Source organism: Bufo gargarizans, chromosome 4 (genome assembly GCF_014858855.1).
Source record: "Bufo gargarizans isolate SCDJY-AF-19 chromosome 4, ASM1485885v1, whole genome shotgun sequence".
Classification (NCBI taxonomy): Eukaryota; Metazoa; Chordata; class Amphibia; order Anura; family Bufonidae; genus Bufo; species Bufo gargarizans.
Window position 1 is genome coordinate 350,596,842 of NC_058083.1, and position 19,057 is coordinate 350,615,898.

At 41.5% G+C, this 19,057-nt stretch overlaps 1 protein-coding gene across 2 annotated transcripts in view; it reads right to left on the minus strand.

Moving 5' to 3' along the window:
- LOC122935983 (centriole, cilia and spindle associated protein) overlaps positions 1-19,057 on the minus strand; it is a 68,745-nt gene that overhangs the window by 8,476 nt on the left and 41,212 nt on the right. For both annotated transcript variants that reach the window (XM_044291958.1, XM_044291957.1), the window contains one exon: positions 6,267-6,514. In XM_044291958.1, coding sequence (XP_044147893.1) covers positions 6,267-6,514 — 248 coding nt within the window. The remainder of the gene's footprint in view (positions 1-6,266; positions 6,515-19,057) is intronic.

A 19,057-nucleotide genomic window follows, 5' to 3' on the forward strand; every position in this document is an offset into this window, starting at 1 on the left:
TGTGGATGACACACTGTTATGGGGGGAATCTGTGGATGACACACTGTTATGGGGGGAATCTGTGGATGACACACTGTTATGGGGGGAATCTGTGGATGACACACTTATGGGGGGAATCTGTGGATGACACACTGTTATGGGGGATCTGTGGATGACACACTGTTATGGGGGATCTGTGGATGACACACTGTTATGGGGGATCTGTGGATGACACACTGTTATGGGGGATCTGTGGATGACACAGTTATGGGGGATCTGTGGATGACACACTGTTATGGGGGGATCTGTGGATGACACACTGTTATGGGGGAATCTGTGGATGACACACTGTTATGGGGGAATCTGTGGATGACACACTGTTATGGGGGAATCTGTGGATGACACACTGTTATGGGGGAATCTGTGGATGACACACTGTTATGGGGGAATCTGTGGATGACACACTGTTATGGGGGAATCTGTGGATGACACTGTTATGGGGGAATCTATGGATGACACACTGTTATGGGGGAATCTGTGGATGACACACTGTTATGGGGGAATCTGTGAATGACACACTGTTATGGGGGAATCTGTGGATGACACACTGTTATGGGGGAATCTGTGGATGACACACTGTTATGGGGGAATCTGTGGATGACACACTGTTATGGGGATCTGTGGATGACACACTGTTATGGGGGATCTGTGGATAATACATTGTTATGGGGGGTCTGTGGGTGACACTTTTATGGGGGGTCTGTGGGTGACGCACTGTTATGAGGGATCTGTGGATGACACTCAACCACTCTCAAACCCAACTGGTCAAACTTGTTAAATGGATCCCAAACACAATATGCACAATAACACCCCCCACCCCCCTCCAACACTTAATTATCCCCTTCATGGCCTAAACTTTTTTTTCAAAGCTGAACACAAAGCTAAATAGGGCTGGGTGGGCTGGCAAGGGAAGGGTTAATAACAATGATGGAGGATCATGGCCCTGTGGGATAATCCAGAAAACAGCTTTGCATTTTACCCCTGAGCAAAGACCACACAACAAGTTGGACATTCAGTACTTTTAGTCCGGCGGCCTTTCGCCATGCACTGCCGTGCTGGGCCGGAGCTCCACCCCCGTCCCCATTATAGTCAATGGGGACGGAGCGGTGGTCCGGCGAAATAACGGCAGGACGGATGTGACAGGGTGAACAGCCTGTCGGATCCGTCCTGCCGCTAGTTTGAAAGTAGCCTTACAATCTCATGGTTTCTGAGCAACAGATCGGGTGGTCTTCACAGTCATCTGTCACTTCTCTTATCTCTCTGCTCCTGTCCCTTAATCTTATCACTGCTGCCACAAAAGCATCAGCCTCAGTGTAAACTGTTCTAGTGACTCATGGCTCTTTTAACTCAAAGAATCGAATGAGTCTCTAACTAAGTCTGATCTTTAGATTATTTTAAAGGGTTTCTACCACATCGTTTTGACAAATTTAGCTGTCAGACACAAGGATAAATTTGAGGAAGAGGCCAATTCTATGAGTAATCAATTTAAAGAAAAGGACTACCCAGAATCCATTATCAATGAAGCTCTTGTGAAAGTAAAAAATCTAGATAGGAAGACCTTTTTTGAGCCAACACAAGAATTATCTTGCCATATAACACTCAGGCAAAGCAGATAGAATTCATCATAAAATCCCATTGGCATCATTTACATAATGATAAAAACCATAGGGATGCTTCTGCCTCCAACCCCTAAAATCACGTACTCAAGGGCTCCAAATCTAGGAATTCAAATAGCCCCCTCAGTAAAAGAAAACAGCAAAAAAGGCCCAATATCAAATTGGCTTCAACCAAAAGGCTTCTTCAGATGTGGGAGATGCCTAGGCTGTAGGAAAACTAAGTTCCCAAGAAAAACAACAACAGTCACCTCCACGCAAAACTCACTCTATGACCATTAAACATTTCCTGACCTGCAACTCCGTCAACGTTATCTACCTGATCCAGTGTCCATGTCTGAGACAATACATAGGTAGAACCAAACGTACCTTGAAAGTCAGCATAGCGGAACACCTAAATAATATCTCTAAAGGTTATGAAAAACATTCGCTGCCCAGACACTTCAAGGATACACACAACCAAGACCCTAGGGGTCTCTCTTTCATGGCACTGGAGAAGGTGGATAAGCATTGGCGGGGAGGAAATCAGATCGAGAGACTATCAAGGTCAGAATCCCAAAAAATATATACGAATTTGGTAGCCTCTTACCAAGGGGTTTAAATGCGGAACTGGAAATATTCGGTTTTATATGAAATTAGGATGGTCCGTGTGTCCGAGTGTCGATGCAGAGTTGCATGTCAGGCAGTTTTTTCCAGCACTGCAACTCTCCCTCTACCCCACATGCCCCCCCCCCCCCTTTTCTACACTGTCCAGGCACCAAGAATAAATGAATATTACAGATATGCATATTATCCCCAGAAAATACTTTTTGTATAAAAGGAGGATTCCTCATACAAAACATCCATGATGGACCTCACAAGCATTATAATGTGGGTGAGAGACAAAACGCATCTAAATCTAAAGAAAAACGCAACCAAACCGCAGATGCATTTTTGCTAAGATGGGTTTTGGAAGATTTGTGTTAGTGGAGGGTAGACAACCCTTCCATATAGAAATTGTAGAAATCTGCTTCCACCAAATATCGCAAGATAAAATATAAGAATGTAATGCATAATATGAATAATTGTGAATGGATTAAGTTATAGATAGGAAATTGCAAATATAATAGAAAAAAACCGCACCTGTATGAAAAAAAAAAAATCAAAAAAAAATCTAAAATCGCACCGAAACCGGAATGAAGCCGCAGAGATGTAAAATGATACCCAGGGACTCGATCCAGACCGGCTTTTGGACACAATTAAGATCCAGATCGGATTTTTTCAAAGACCAATATTGGGTATAAATCACACTGACTGATGGAACCGGGGTATGCCACTGAGGAAGGGGAAGAGTCTCCCCGAAACGCGTTTGGCATAAAAATCTTGGATGAATACCCCGCTCTTTTATGTAACCTAGTGTACTACAAAGGAAAAAAGGAATTCTTTCATCCCGCAACAGAGGACTCCGATACGTCATCTACTAGCGCCTGTAAGTAAAGGTCTGTGATCCTCACATTGGACTAAGACTCAAGATCACCTGTGAGAGACACGTGGGACGCGAGCAGCTCCATAGCTGGGACGCCGGCTCACAGCACGGAGCAAAGACTTGCCATTAAGTCCCTACCAGACCAGCGGCGCAGACGAAGGTAAGCCCACATGAGTGGGTAAAACACTAGGAGGTGTTGCATTGAGACATAAGTAGATAAAGTAAACAAACTGTACCAGATATTTACCAAAGACTCTTCTCCGTCAGCAATTGAATTTCAACATACTGCAATAGCACACAGCTGGTCGGATAGGAAATAGATACAGTTTATACAAAGTATTAAGTGCTTGAAGCGTTCTTTGAATACTTACCCCTGGATATACTTTGTATTGACTTAGGACAGTAGCAATGTCCAGTGACTTATCAGCATAACGGTGCGATTTTTTTTAATCAAATATAGGACCGAATTGTGTTATATTTTTATAATTGGTGTGTTTTTTATAGAATTGGTGTATGTCATTACTACATGAAGTTTGCAGGAGACTCAATATCCAAATAAGCGGAGGCTGTTTGCGACAATTTTTCTTCTCCAAAATCAATAGCGCGTATCCAATATGCAGGACCTATTAGGCCCATATTGGGTAGTATTGGAGAGAAGGTTTGGAGCTACCAGCCCCTGCCCAAACGGTTTTCCAACAAAATATATTTTCGCAAACAGTGGGAATAAGCATATTGTGTTTTATTATATATGTTTTATGAATAAAGTGTCCTATACTTCCATATACGAGTGACCATTCCATACTTTTCTACCATTTTTATCCAATTTTGAGGGGTGACTCAATTTTTGGTCTGGAGCACCTATCCTGAGAGAACAGGGGTTAGCAGATCTCTTTTTTTTCCTACATTCTAATACTGTACAGTGCGCCCGCATCGTACAATATTGAAATAAAGTTTTATGCAAATTAACGTTGGATGAAGCATACGAAGTCTATTTGCTCATCTCTAATCATTAACATTAAAATAAATAAATGCTTGATATCTATAGAATATATGAGTTTCACTTTTGAAATGAAATGGATTACATTAACTTTCTCATGATATTCTAATTTACTGAGATGCACCTGCTGGCAACATGTTTATTTCCTGAGTTATTGGTCATAAATGATGCGCCGGATGAATATAAACTATCTAATAGAAAACTGTGGCATCATTTCTAGCTTCAGTTCCCCTCTGGTGTTGGAGTGGAACTGAACCAGATAGCCTGAGATATGTGCAGATGGCCTAAACAGACAAAGATGAAATTGGTGTTCCCATCTTAAACATATCCACAGAATGTGCCATAAATATCTGATAGGTGAGTGGGAGTCCTCACCTCCTGGTCTGCTCCCATCTCCAATCACACATTTATGGCAACCTCTATGAGAACTATACCTTTGTCCTAAATAGATGCAACATATTACAGGGAGTGCAGAATTATTAGGCAAGTTGTATTTTTGAGGATTAATTGTATTATTGAACAACAACCATGTTCTCAATGAACCCAAAAAACTCATTAATATCAAAGCTGAATATTTTTGGAAGTAGTTTTTAGTTTGTTTTTAGTTTTAGCTATTTTAGGGGGATATCTGTGTGTGCAGGTGACTATTACTGTGCATAATTATTAGGCAACTTAACAAAAAACAAATATATACCCATTTCAATTATTTATTTTTACCAGTGAAACCAATATAACATCTCAACATTCACAAATATACATTTTTGACATTCAAAAACAAAACAAAAACAAATCAGTGACCAATATAGCCACCTTTCTTTGCAAGGACACTCAAAAGCCTGCCATCCATGGATTCTGTCAGTGTTTTGATCTGTTCACCATCAACATTGCGTGCAGCAGCAACCACAGCCTCCCAGACACTGTTCAGAGAGGTGTACTGTTTTCCCTCCTTGTAAATCTCACATTTGATGATGGACCACAGGTTCTCAATGGGGTTCAGATCAGGTGAACAAGGAGGCCATGTCATTAGATTTTCTTCTTTTATACCCTTTCTTGCCAGCCACGCTGTGGAGTACTTGGACGCGTGTGATGGAGCATTGTCCTGCATGAAAATCATGTTTTTCTTGAAGGATGCAGACTTCTTCCTGTACTACTTGAAGAAGGTGTCTTCCAGAAACTGGCAGTAGGACTGGGAGTTGAGCTTGACTCCATCCTCAACCCGAAAAAGTCCCCAGAAGCTCATCTTTGATGATACCAGTCCAAACCAGTACTCCACCTCCACCTTGCTGGCATCTGAGTCGGACTGGAGCTCTCTGCCCTTTACCAATCCAGCCATCTGGCCCATCAAGACTCACTCTCATTTCATCAGTCCATAAAACCTTAGAAAAATCAGTCTTGAGATATTTCTTGGCCCAGTCTTGACGTTTCAGCTTGTGTGTCTTGTTCAGTGGTGGTCGTCTTTCAGCCTTTCTTACCTTGGCCATGTCTCTGAGTATTGCACACCTTGTGCTTTTGGGCACTCCACTGATGTTGCAGCTCTGAAATATGGCCAAACTGGTGGCAAGTGGCATCTTGGCAGCTGCACGCTTGACTTTTCTCAGTTCATGGGCAGTTATTTTGCGCCTTGGTTTTTCCACACGCTTCTTGCGACCCTGTTGACTATTTTGAATGAAACGCTTGATTGTTCGATGATCACGCTTCAGAAGCTTTGCAATTTTAAGAGTGCTGCATCCCTCTGCAAGATATCTCACTATTTTTGACTTTTCTGAGCCTGTCAAGTCCTTCTTTTGACCCATTTTGCCAAAGGAAAGGAAGTTGCCTAATAATTATGCACACCTGATATAGGGTGTTGATGTCATTAGACCACACCCCTTCTCATTACAGAGATGCACATCACCTAATATGCTTAATTGGTAGTAGGCTTTTGAGCCTATACAGCTTGGAGTAAGACAACATGCATAAAGAGGATGATGTGGTCAAAATACTCATTTGCCTAATAATTCTGCACGTAGTGTATAGCTGAAGGTTGGCCATGTATTGTATGAGGTTTTTTTTTAAAGAGAAATTGAGGGAACCTTCTAAAAACAGGGACCAAATACTTTTACATTGCAAGTCTGGATTATTCATGAACTGGGAGTATACACAGAGTACGCACCTCATTTTCCTGGGCTGGGGCACACACATTGTGGGTTTTCTGACTCCCTGTGTCTTTTTCTCTCTCACCAGAAGCATAGAGGGCAAATGGGTGCCGGCTTTCTTTTGTCAACCTCATCTTCTGAGAACTTGAATCTAACTTTCGAGCATTCTGTTTGGACGAGAAACTGTGGCTATGATGTGCTCTTGAGAGACTTGCTGATTTTTCATTGGATTCTGGATTTTTTTCACCATCCTGGTTATTCTCTGCTACAATAAAATGCATAACAATCAGCTTAATAACAATGTAATAGAACGTATAGAGCAGCCATAAACCCTGTAACTTTTTTGTAGTTATGTCTACAAAGCTGTGAGGGCTCATTTTTTGCAGAGAGATCTGTACTTTTCATTGTTACCAGTTTGGTGTGTATGACTTTTCATCACTTTTTTTAGTAACATTTTTTGTAGAAGGTGAAGTGACCCAAAAATCGTCAATTTTTTTATTTAATTTTTTCATTAGCTATATGGGATAAATATTTTTTTATTATTTACTTTAATAGTACAGCTTTTTGGGGGGAGTGAGATATATATATTATATATATATATATATATATATATATATACACACTCACCTAAAGAATTAATAGGAACACCTGTTCTATTTCTCATTAATGCGATTATCTAGTCAATCAATCACATGGCAGTTGCTTCAATGCATGTAGGTTTGTGGTCCTGGTCAAGACAATCTCCTGAACTCCAAACTGAATGTCAGAATGGGAAAGAAAGGTGGGCTACAACTGCAGAAGACCCCACCGGGTACCACTCATCTCCACTACAAATAGGAAAAAGAGGCTACAATTTGCATGAGCTCACCAAAATTGGACTGTTGAAGACTGGAAAAATGTTGCCTGGTCTGATGAGTCTCGATTTCTGTTGAGACATTCAAATGGTAGAGTCCGAATTTGGCGTAAACAGAATGAGAACATGTATCAATCATGCCTTGTTACCACTGTGCAGGCTGGTGATGGTGGTGTAATGGTGTGGGGGATGTTTTCTCTGCACACTTTAGGCCCCTTAGTGCCAATTGGCCATCGTTTAAATGCCACGGGCTACCTGAGCATTGTTTCTGACCATGTCTATTCCTTCATGACCACCATGTACCCATCCTCTGATGGCTACTTCCAACAGGATAATGCACCATGTCACAAAGCTCGAATCATTTCAAATTGGTTTCTTGAACATGACAATAAGTTCACTGTACTAAAATGGCCCCCACAGTCACCAGATCTCAACCCAATAGAGCATCTTTGGGATGTGGTGGAACGGGAGCTTCGTGCCCTGGATGTGCATCCCTCAAATCTCCATCAACTGCAAGATGCTATCCTATCAATATGGGCCAACATTTCTAAAGAATGCTATCAGCACCTTGTTGAATCAATGCCACGTAGAATTAAGGCAGTTCTGAAGGCAAAAGGGGGTCCAACACCGTATTAGTATGGTGTTCCTAATAATTCTTTAGGTGAGTGTGTATATATATATATATTGTGAGGCAGTGACAGGCCTCATGGCTGCTAGGGGAGATTTATAGCAATAGTTTCCATGTCTTCCCTGGCAATAATCTGGTCTGAGGCAGCACCAGGTGCCACAATCAGTCTGGAATAAGACCCAGCCCAGACAGGGCAGAGTGTTTGAAACAGAGTCTTGTGGAGGCTCTGTACAAGTGGTCTCAACCGGGTTGGCTGAGGGGCCACGGAGCTAAGTGCTAGCTGGAACTTTGGTGGATGCTGTGATGCCTGGGACTAAGGGTCATGAGGCCAGAGTCGGGAGGACTACTGGGCCACAATCCCCGCAGAAGCTGTTGAAGGGTTACAGCCAGGAGACTGTGGGACTATAGGGCTGGAGAAAGCTGCACTTATGTTCCTTGTGTGAATAGCGCTCTGTATAGGTGACTCAGGAATTATTGGAAAACAGAATTGTGATGGCACACTCACATTTGGTTGGATAAATAGTATTTATTAGTTTCAGTTGGGTATTCGATTGGCTTATTTAATTTTTAATTTTTAATTGTTTATATGTATAAAAAATTATCTGGACATATGTTAAAAGATATAATAAAAATGAAAGAAATAGGTAAAAGAAAAAATAAATAAAAATAAAAGGTTTTAAATAAAGTTGTATCTGGTGTTCAAAATATTGAAAGAGTCTATTCAATGAGTCCTGGAATATAGAGTCATATAGTTGGGATGTTTTTCTGGAGTATTTGTATTCTTCAGTACATGTACAGTGACCTTGTAAGTAAAAGGTAATCCAGTATGATTTTGATTAAAAAATAATCGTGAAAATAGTAGAAAAGCGTGAAAAAAAGGAAATAAGGTAAGAAATTAGTGCAAAATTGGTGCTGGTTCACTCAAATATATATTTTGTGCACGATAAAAAAATAAAAAATTGGATAATCAGTACTGATTATAGAATCAAATGGTGTGAGTGATATTAAGAACAATGTCAGATATTTGCTGGTAGGGAATCTGCATTGCTTGTTCTTCTACTCGTTGGATTTACCAATATTGGAACATCCGCCCTTTAATGGTAGAGCCGGTACCTTGCTGGTAATATATATAGAATATATATAGAAGTAGTCTTTTATATATTATATAGTTTCCCGGTGCAGTCTATTCATATATTCGTCCTGTTTAATGGAATACTTAGTAATTAGAAGGTTGTACTTTACCCCTCTTCTTCCGTTACGGTGTACTCCTTTGTGCAAGGACCTGCGTGGCGTCCCACGTGATCTCTCGCCTTACCATGTGATGCTGCACGTGATGATGATGCGGGTCAACGTCACACGGTGATGTGGTTCCTGATTGGCCAATCTCTTTTGCTGCGGGGTATTTGAAAAGATTCTCGCTGAGAAGAATATGTTCTTTGCGGAAGTTTAATAATTCCAAGTGGTGAATATCCTTATGTCCTCACTGCTTCCTTAGACCAGACGCGTTTCGGGACACTTTTGGTCCCTTCCTCAGTGGTTTGTGTTGTATCAGGAGCGAGTGAGGATTTAAATGCTGTTTGCTTTAAGGGGCGTTGCCTTCAATTTGATTGAGTTGCTTGTAAATCCTGGTTTGGATTTGGTTTGTTTAAATCCTGGTCTGGATTTAGTATGTAGAAAAAATGCAATGAGACTGGGATGCATATAAAAGTAAAAATAGATAAAAATGAATAAAAATAGAAATGAAAATAGAAATGAACTGATGTTTGTTCACATTATTTATGTTGTTCTGTATTTCTTGTTAGGAGTAATCTGTATTACTATTATCCATATATGTCTTGGATCTCATCCCTAGATTTATGCTCACTGTTCTTCCGCTATTTAGTGCTTGCGGTTCTTTTGCAAATATGCGGTTACAGTGCGTTTTTTCCCCCTTTTTTTTTTTTTTTTTTAACAAGTGTTATTTGTTACTTGAAGTCAAATTGTTTGATTTAGGTGGGGAATCTGGTGACTATGTCATATTTAGTCACAGCTTTATTATTTGGATCTTTAGTGAACGGTATTTATTGTAGCTTCATTATCTTAGGTTGTTTTTTACTTACAGTTATAGTTTGGTAGGTGTTTTGTATATTCTGATCTGCGTAATCTTGAGCTGGTTGGCTTTCTTATTTGTATCTGTGTCTAAAAAGAATGTTGTACCTTTGTTGGTATTCCTATGTCCATTACAGTTTTGATGCGGTTAGTGTGCGTTTTTTCGAAATATTTGTATTTATGAGATTTTTCAAGATTATTTTGAAATCGGGATTACTTGTCCTTTTCATGTAGATAATTAGATGGATTCCTGCTGTTACTTGGTTTGATTTTAATAATTGTTAATAAAATGGACTTCATTTTTCCAATTTCTTTGGTGGTTTCTGCTATTTTGTGCATCTGATGAGTGTTTGGAAGAGATATTTAATGATGCGTGTGGGGAGAGAGGGGCCTAGATGGGAGAGGAGATAGGGGTGCTGGTAACAGCCTGACCTCTATTTCACTTTCCCAGGGAGGCACCTCCCCAGGGTCACAGGAATCCAAAAATTTCCAATTCCGCGTTTAGCCCTGCAGGTACTAGATATTGGCGTAGCTCGGGGCAAATCTGGTGCCCATTGCTGTGCCAATTTGTTGTTGGTAAAATACAGAGTTATAAATGAAATAGTTGTGAGTTAATATAAAATGGACTCCAGTTGTATACCAAAAATACACAAAAATCCAACTGCTCCCCCCGGAAGACCTATTATCTCAGGGATAGGATCAATAACATCCAACCTGTCAGAATACATAGATAAAATGATACAACCATATGTGAAAATAATTCCCTCCTATATAAAAGATACCACGGCCATCATTACAACACTAGAAGCAATAGAGTATAATGATAACTGGACACTTGGGACACTGGACGTAAATTCCTTATATACAATAATTGATCACACACAGGGTATATCAGCACTCAAGAAACACCTAACTGATCATTCGCCCCTCAAAATAGACCAAATAAATTTCATCACAACTGGAGTCCATTTTATATTAACTCACAACTATTTCATTTATAACTCTGTATTTTACCAACAACAAATTGGCACAGCAATGGGCACCAGATTTGCCCCGAGCTACGCCAATATCTTCATGTCCGAATGGGAACGGGAGGTGATTGGTCCTAGGCTCGGGGCAAGCCTGGCTCTGTGGAGAAGATATATTGACGATGTGATATTCATATGGCAAGATACTGAAAGCTCCTTACAATCATTTCTAAACGAAATTAACACAAACAATCTCAATTTAAAATTCACATCTAACACAACTAAAACCCAAATAGAATTCCTCGACTTAAAAATCCAAATAGAAAACACCAAACTAATATGTAGCACCTACGAAAAACCGGTAATGAAAAACAACCATATTCTATTCTCCAGTTGCCATCTTCCACAATGGTTAAACAATATCCCAACAAACCAATTCAGAAGACTAAAAAGGAACTGCACTCTCAACACCAAATTCGAAGAAGAAGCCACCGAAATGAAAAATAAATTTATAAATAAAAAATACCCAGCCAAATTACTTCACAACGCACTAAATAAAGTTAAAAAAATGGATAGACAGGAATTCTTTAAAGAAAAAGAAGAAATTCTCATACAACAAAAAGAAGAAGCCAGACTAATCTTGCCCTACAATGCCCAACATAAAAATATCGCCAAAATCATTAATAAACACTGGCATCACCTACTCAAAGACAAAACCATAGGTCCAATACTCAATACTATACCACCAATAGTTTACACCAAAGCTCCTAATCTAGGACTAAAAATAGCTCCCACGATAAAACAAAAAGCGAAAAAAGTACATAACAACTGGCTATCTATGAAAGGCTTTTTCAGATGTGGGCAATGCAATAATTGCAAAGTGACAAATTTTCCCAAAAAAACTCTACAAGTGTGCTCCACTCACAACTCATTCAAATTAGAAATAGAAGAATGTCTAACATGCAATACCACAGACGTCATTTATTTACTGGAATGCCCATGCCGCAAACAATACATTGGTAGAACAAAAAGACAACTGAAAAAAAGAATATCAGAACATATAGCAAACATCAAAAAAGGATACGAACAACACACACTATCCAAACATTACAAAACATACCATAACAGCGACCCATCATCTCTCAAATTCACAGCTTTCGAAAAGATTGCCAAACCATGGAGAGGAGGTAATCATATAAGCAATATGTCACGCAATGAATCCAAAAGAATCTATGAATTTGACACCCTAGTACCTGCAGGGCTAAACGCGGAATTGGAAATTTTTGGATTCCTGTGACCCTGGAGCGGTGCCTCCCTGGGAAAGTGAAATAGAGGTCAGGCTGTTACCAGCACCCCTATCTCCTCTCCCATCTAGGCCCCTCTCTGCCCACACGCATCATTAAATATCTCTTCCAAACACTCATCAGATGCACAAAATAGCAGAAACCACCAAAGAAATTGTAAAAATGAAGTCCTATTTTATTAACAATTATTAAAATCAAACCAAGTAACAGCAGGAATCCATCTAATTATCTACATGAAAAGGACAAGTAATCCCGATTTCAAAATAATCTTGAAAAATCTCATAAATACGAATATTTCGAAAAAACGCACACTAACCGCATCAAAACCTGTAATGGACATAGGAATACCAACAAAGGTATAACATTCTTTTTTAGACACAGATACAAATAAGAAAGCCAATCAGCTCAAGATTACGCAGATCAGAATATACAAAACACCTACCAAACTATAATTGTAAGTATAAGACGACCTAAGATAATGAAGCTACAATAAATACCATTCACTAAAGACCCAAATAATAAAGCTGTGACTAAATATGACATAGTCACCAGATTCCTCACCTAAATCAAACAATTTGACTTCAAGTAACAAATAACACTTGATAAAAAAAGGGGGGGGGAAAACGCACTGTAACCGCATATTTGCAAAAGAACCGCAAGCACTAAATAGCGGAAGAACAGTGAGCATAAATCTAGGGATGAGATCCAAGACATACATGGATCTTTTACAATAGTAATACAGACTTACTCCTAACAAGAAATATAGAACAACACAAATAATGTGAACAAACATCAGTTCATTTTTATTTTCATTTTCATTTTTATTCATTTTTATCTATTTTTACTTTTATATGCATCCCAGTCTCATTGCATTTTTTCTACATACTAAATCCAGACCAGGATTTAAACAAACCAAATCCAAACCAGGATTTACAAGCAACTCAATCAAATTGAAGGCAACGCCCCTTAAAGCAAACAGCATTTAAATCCTCACTCGCTCCTGATACAACACAAACCACTGAGGAAGGGACCAAAAGTGTCCCGAAACGCGTCTGGTCTAAGGAAGCAGTGAGGACGAAAGGATATCCACCACTTGGAATTATTAACTTCCGCAAAGAACATATTCTTCTCAGCGAGAATCTTTTCAAATACCCCGCAGCAAAGGAGATTTGCCAATCAGGAACCACATCACCGTGTGACGCTGACCCGCATCATCATCATGTGCAGCATCACATGGTAAGGCGAGAGATCACGTGGGACGCCACGCAGGTCCTTGCACAAAGGAGTACACCGTAACGGAAGAAGAGGGGTAAAGTACAACCTTCTAATTACTAAGTATTCCATTAAACGGGACGAATATATGAATAGACTGCACCGGGAAACTATATAATATATAAAAGACTACTTCTATATATATTCTATATATATATTACCAGCAAGGTACCGTCTCTACCATTAAAGGGCGGATGTTCCAATATTGGTAAATCCAACGAGTAGAAGAACAAGCAATGCAGATTCCCTACCAGTAAATATCTGACATTGTTCTTAATATCACTCACACCATTATATTCTATAATCAGTACTGATTATCCAATTTTTTATTATATATTTTTTATCGTGCACAATATATATTTGAGTGAACCAGCACCAATTTTGCACTATTTTCTTATCTTATTTCCTTTTTTTCACGCTTTTCTACTATTTTCACGATTACTTTTGCATCAAAAACATACTGGATTACCTTTTACTTACAAGGTCACTGTACATGGACTGAAGAATACAAATACTCCAGAAAAACATCCCAACTATATGACTCTATATTCCAGGACTCATTGAATAGACTCTTTCAATATTTTGAACACCAGATACAACTTTATTTAAAACCTTTTATTTTTATTTATTTTTTCTTTTACCTATTTCTTTCATTTTTATTATATCTTTTAACATATGTCCAGATAATTTTTTATACATATAAACAATTAAAAATTAAAAATTAAATAAGCCAATCGAATACCCAACTGAAACTAATAAATACTATTTATCCAACCAAATGTGAGTGTGCCATCACAATTCTGTTTTCCAATACAATACATTCTCGCGGTTTTTAGGTGTACCGGTGATTGAGCACCTCCATCCATATTGACCAATTGGTGAGCCTCAGTAACACTTCTAATCAGACTCAGGACTTATGTTTTTGCAGTAGCTAGTGCTTAGATGGGCATGTCTTTATTTTGTATGATTTGTGTTTTTTCTGGTGGCGAATATAAATCTCACGTTGGACCTAAAATCCGGTTGTCGGTGGAGATAATTGTAAGAATGACTCCCAAAAGAGAGCTAATATATATATATATATATATATATATATATATATATATATATACATATATATACACACACACACACACACACACACACAGTACATACACCATATTTATTTATTTTTTTAATTTATTTTTTATAGCTCCCATAGATTGCTTTTTTCATGCTCCAATGTGTTAGCCACAGGCAGGGGCTCCATAGAAACTGCTGGTCAGCAGCTTCGGATTATGCAGGGCATCAAGGCTGCTGCACTCATCATCTGTCTCCCTAGATCCTCGCTAGAAAGAGCCGATGCACACAAGTGCTTCCAGGTTTTTGTGCTCCCAGATGCCGTGATCACATTTGACCATGGCACCTGGGCGGTTAACAGTACGTGATAGATATCAGGGCTCATGCATATGAACATTTTTTTCCCTGTGTCCGTTAGGCCCATATGCGGAACCATTCACACCCCCATACATATGCATGCTATGCACACCTGAGGGAAGAAGCCGCTGCCGCGGCCTCTGACATGGGTTTATCTTCCCTGAGAAATCCAACTGCTGGATCCAGTGGTGTGGACACTACTGTATGGGGGCAATGTGGGGGAAATTACTGTGTGGGGGGACACTACTGTATGGGGGAAATGGGGGGGAAATTACTGTGTGGGGGGACACTACTGTGTGGGGGCAGTGTGGGGGAAGTTACTATATCGAGGCAGTGTGGGGCAAATTACTGTGTTGGGCAGTGTGGGAGAAATTACTGTGTGGGGGGCAGCGTGGGGGAACACTACTGTGTGGGGGGCAGCGTGGGGGAACACTACTGTGTGGGGGGCAGCGTGGGGGAACACTACTGTGTGGGGGCAGTGTGGGGGAAATTACTATATGGAGGCAGTGTGGGGGAAATTACTGTGTGGGGCAGTGTGGGGGAAATTACTGTGTGGGGGGAAATTACTGTGTGGGGCAGTGTGGGGGAAATTACTGTGTGGGGCAGTGTGGGGGAAATTACTGTGTGGGGCAGTGTGGGGGAAATTACTGTATGGGGCAGTGTGGGGCAAATTACTGTGGGGGGGGCAGTGTGTGGAAAATTACTGTGTGGGGCAGTGTGGAGGAAATTACTGTATGGGGGCAGTGTGGGGCAAATTACTGTATGGGGGCAGTGTGGGGCAAATTACTGTATGGGGGCAGTGTGGGGCAAATTACTGTGTGGGGGCAGTGTGGGGCAAATTACTGTGTGGGGGCAGTGTGGGGCAAATTACTGTGTGGGGGAAATTACTATATAGGGACAGTGTGGGGGAAATTACTGTGTTGGGCAGTGTGGGAGAAATTACTGTTTGGGGGCAGTGTGGGGAAAATTACTGTGTGGGGGCAGTGTGGGGAAAATTACTGTGTAGGGGCAGTGTGGGGGAAATTACTGTGTAGGGGCAGTGTGGGGAAAATTACTGTGTAGGGGCAGTGTGGGGAAAATTACTGTGTGGGGGCAGTGTGGGGCAGTGTGGGGAAAATTACTGTGTGGGGGCAGTGTGGGGAAAATTACTGTTTGGGGGCAGTGTGGGGAAAATTACTGTTTGGGGGCAGTGTGGGGAAAATTGCAGTGTGGGGAAAATTACTGTGTGGGGGCAGTGTGGGGAGAATTACTGTATGGGGCAATGTGGGAGAAATTATTGTGAGGGGGCAGTGTGGGGATAATTACTATATGGAGGCAGTGTGGGGGAAATTACTATATGGAGGCAGTGTGGGGGAAATTACTATATGGAGGCAGTGTGGGGGAAATTACTATATGGAGGCAGTGTGGGGGAAATTACTGTGTGGGGCAGTGTGGGGGAAATTACTGTGTGGGGCAGTGTGGGGGGAAATTACTGTGTGGGGCAGTGTGGGGGGACACTACTGTATGGGGGAAATGTGGGGGAAATTACTGTGTGGGGGGACACTACTGTGTGGGGGCAGTGTGGGGGAAATTACTATATGGAGGCAGTGTGGGGCAAATTACTGTATGGGGCAGTGTGGGGCAAATTACTGCATGGGGCAGTGTGAGGCAAATTACTGTATGGGGCAGTGTGAGGCAAATTACTGTATGGGGCAGTGTGTGGGAAATTACTGTGTGGGGGCAATTACTGTATGGGGCAGTGTGGGGAAAATCACTGTATAGGGCAGTGTGGGGCAAATTACTGTATGGGGCAGTGTGAGGCAAATTACTGTATGGGGCAGTGTGGGGCAAATTACTGTATGGGGCAGTGTGGGGCAAATTACTGTGTGGGGGAAGTGTGGGCCAAATTACTGTTTGGGGGCAGTGTGGGCCAAATTACTGTTTGGGGGCAGTGTGGGCCAAATTACTGTTTGGGGGCAGTGTGGGCCAAATTACTGTTTGGGGGCAGTGTGGGCCAAATTACTGTTTGGGGGCAGTGTGGGCCAAATTACTGTTTGGGGGCAGTGTGGGCCAAATTACTGTTTGGGGGCAGTGTGGGCCAAATTACTGTGTGGGGGCAGTGTGGGGCAAATTACTGTGTGGGGGCAGTGTGGGGCAAATTACTGTGTGGGGGCAGTGTGGGGCAAATTACTGTGTGGGGGCAGTGTGGGGCAAATTACTGTGTGGGGGCAGTGTGGGGCAAATTACTGTGTGGGGGCAGTGTGGGGCAAATTACTGTGTGGGGGCAGTGTGGGGAAAATTACTGTATGGGGGCAGTGTGGGGGAAATTACTGTATGGGGCAGTGTGGGGGAAATTACTGTATGGGGCAGTGTGGGGGAAATTACAGTGTGGGGCAGTGTGGGGGAAATTACAGTGTGGGGCAGTGTGGGGGAAATTACTGTATGGGACAGCGTGGGGGAAATTACTACATCGGGGCAGCGTGGGGGAAATTACTACATCGGGGCAGCGTGGGGGAAATTACTACATCGGGGCAGCGTGGGGGAAATTACATTAACAGTATTGGGGGAAACTATTATATGGGGCAGTGTGGGGAAAATTACTTTATGGGGCAATTACTGTATGGGGCAGTGTATGGGAAATTACTGTATGGGGCAGTGTGGGGGGTGTTCTATTGGGGAGGCACTGTAGGGGCAATTCTATTATTTCTGGGGACACTATACAGGGATTATTGCCTGGAGCACAATATAGGGTATTATTACTGGGGGCACTCTAGGGGACATTATAGCTGCTGTAGACACTATAGAACATTTGGGTTAATTTATCAAACTGGTGTAAAGTAAAACTGGCTTAGTTGCCCATAGCAGCCAATCAGATTCCACCTTTCATATTTGATACCTCTTTTGGAAATACAGTTCTACTTTACACCAGTTTGATAAATGACCCCAATTATGTCTCCTGGGGTCACTATTTTTTCAGCAGTATAGTACCTGGGGCATTGGGGGGCACAACGGACACAGTATTTGGGGTGGCAGCAGGATGACATTGTGGGGACACCAGGATGAGGAGGTTGATGGAAAAATTGAGGAATCTAACGTGTCTGTGTTACAAACTCTGTAGAGACGAGATGCGGCTGAAAGAATTTGTCATGGCAGTCTAACGGAGAAGAGGAAAAAGAACGTCTACATGACAGGAGATGGCCACATACCTCTTACAGCAAAGGACAAGTATTTGGAAAGGGGGGGGGGGGGACCTGCCCCGGTTTTCAAACACACTAGGTGCGCCACTGGTTGGATCTTTATCTTTTATTATCCTTTATTAAAGTCAGGAGATCTCCATAGATGTTTGGCTGATTCTACTAAAATGTGTAGGTTCAGCAGATACACATCTAATGTACAGTATGTTGCTAGCTTAATAGTGGCATCCATCACCCATATGCTATAACTGCATCCATTTAACAGACAACTCATGAAAAGCTCATGATGTACACATAGATGCCTGTGACACATCTCTGAGGCCTAACACCACCCCAAAGGCTCACATTGAAGAATACATTCAGCAACGCTAAGCACTGCAGTGTCCCCCTAGGCTGCATGGCCGCAGAGCTTTTATTCCCAACTAATCTATAACCAGCTCAGTCCGCCCCTCCCCCCTTGTTACTGTGTCCTCGCCAAAAGAGGAGATAGTCAGAGGAGCAGCACGGCAACACGGAGGAGGGCGTGCCAGCTTTGAGCAGCAGGGACCATCTGACTTTATCTGAGCCGAGAGTTATCACTTTATTATGTGCGGTGTTAAATAGGACTGCAGGTGACATCTACTACATCACAGTGTTATCTGTGGTGTTACATAGGACTGCAGGTAACATATACTACATTATCTGTACCCAGAGATTACTAGGTTGATCTGCTTTCTTGGGGCAAAAAAGGAGGATAGATGGTGGGTGTCCAGAAGTACCCCCAGAAATAACTTCTACTGACTTGGAATTAGTTTTGACTTCTCTTGGTTGATGACCCATTCTAAAGAGTTAAGGGTTTGTTTCACAATTCTGAGATGGCCAAGAAGACAAGAATAGGAATCTGCTGCGATCAGAAGGTTGTCCAGATAGGGGACCACAATTATTCCTTATATATTAAAGTAACCTACTACATTTGCTATAATCTTTGTGAAAAGATGTGGCGCACTGGAGAGGCCGAAGGGGAAAGCCTGGTACTGGAAGTGACTGAGCTGTCTTTTTATGTAGACAGCGAACCGGAGATATTTTTGACTCTCGCTGTGAATATGAACATCATAATAGGTATCCGCCAG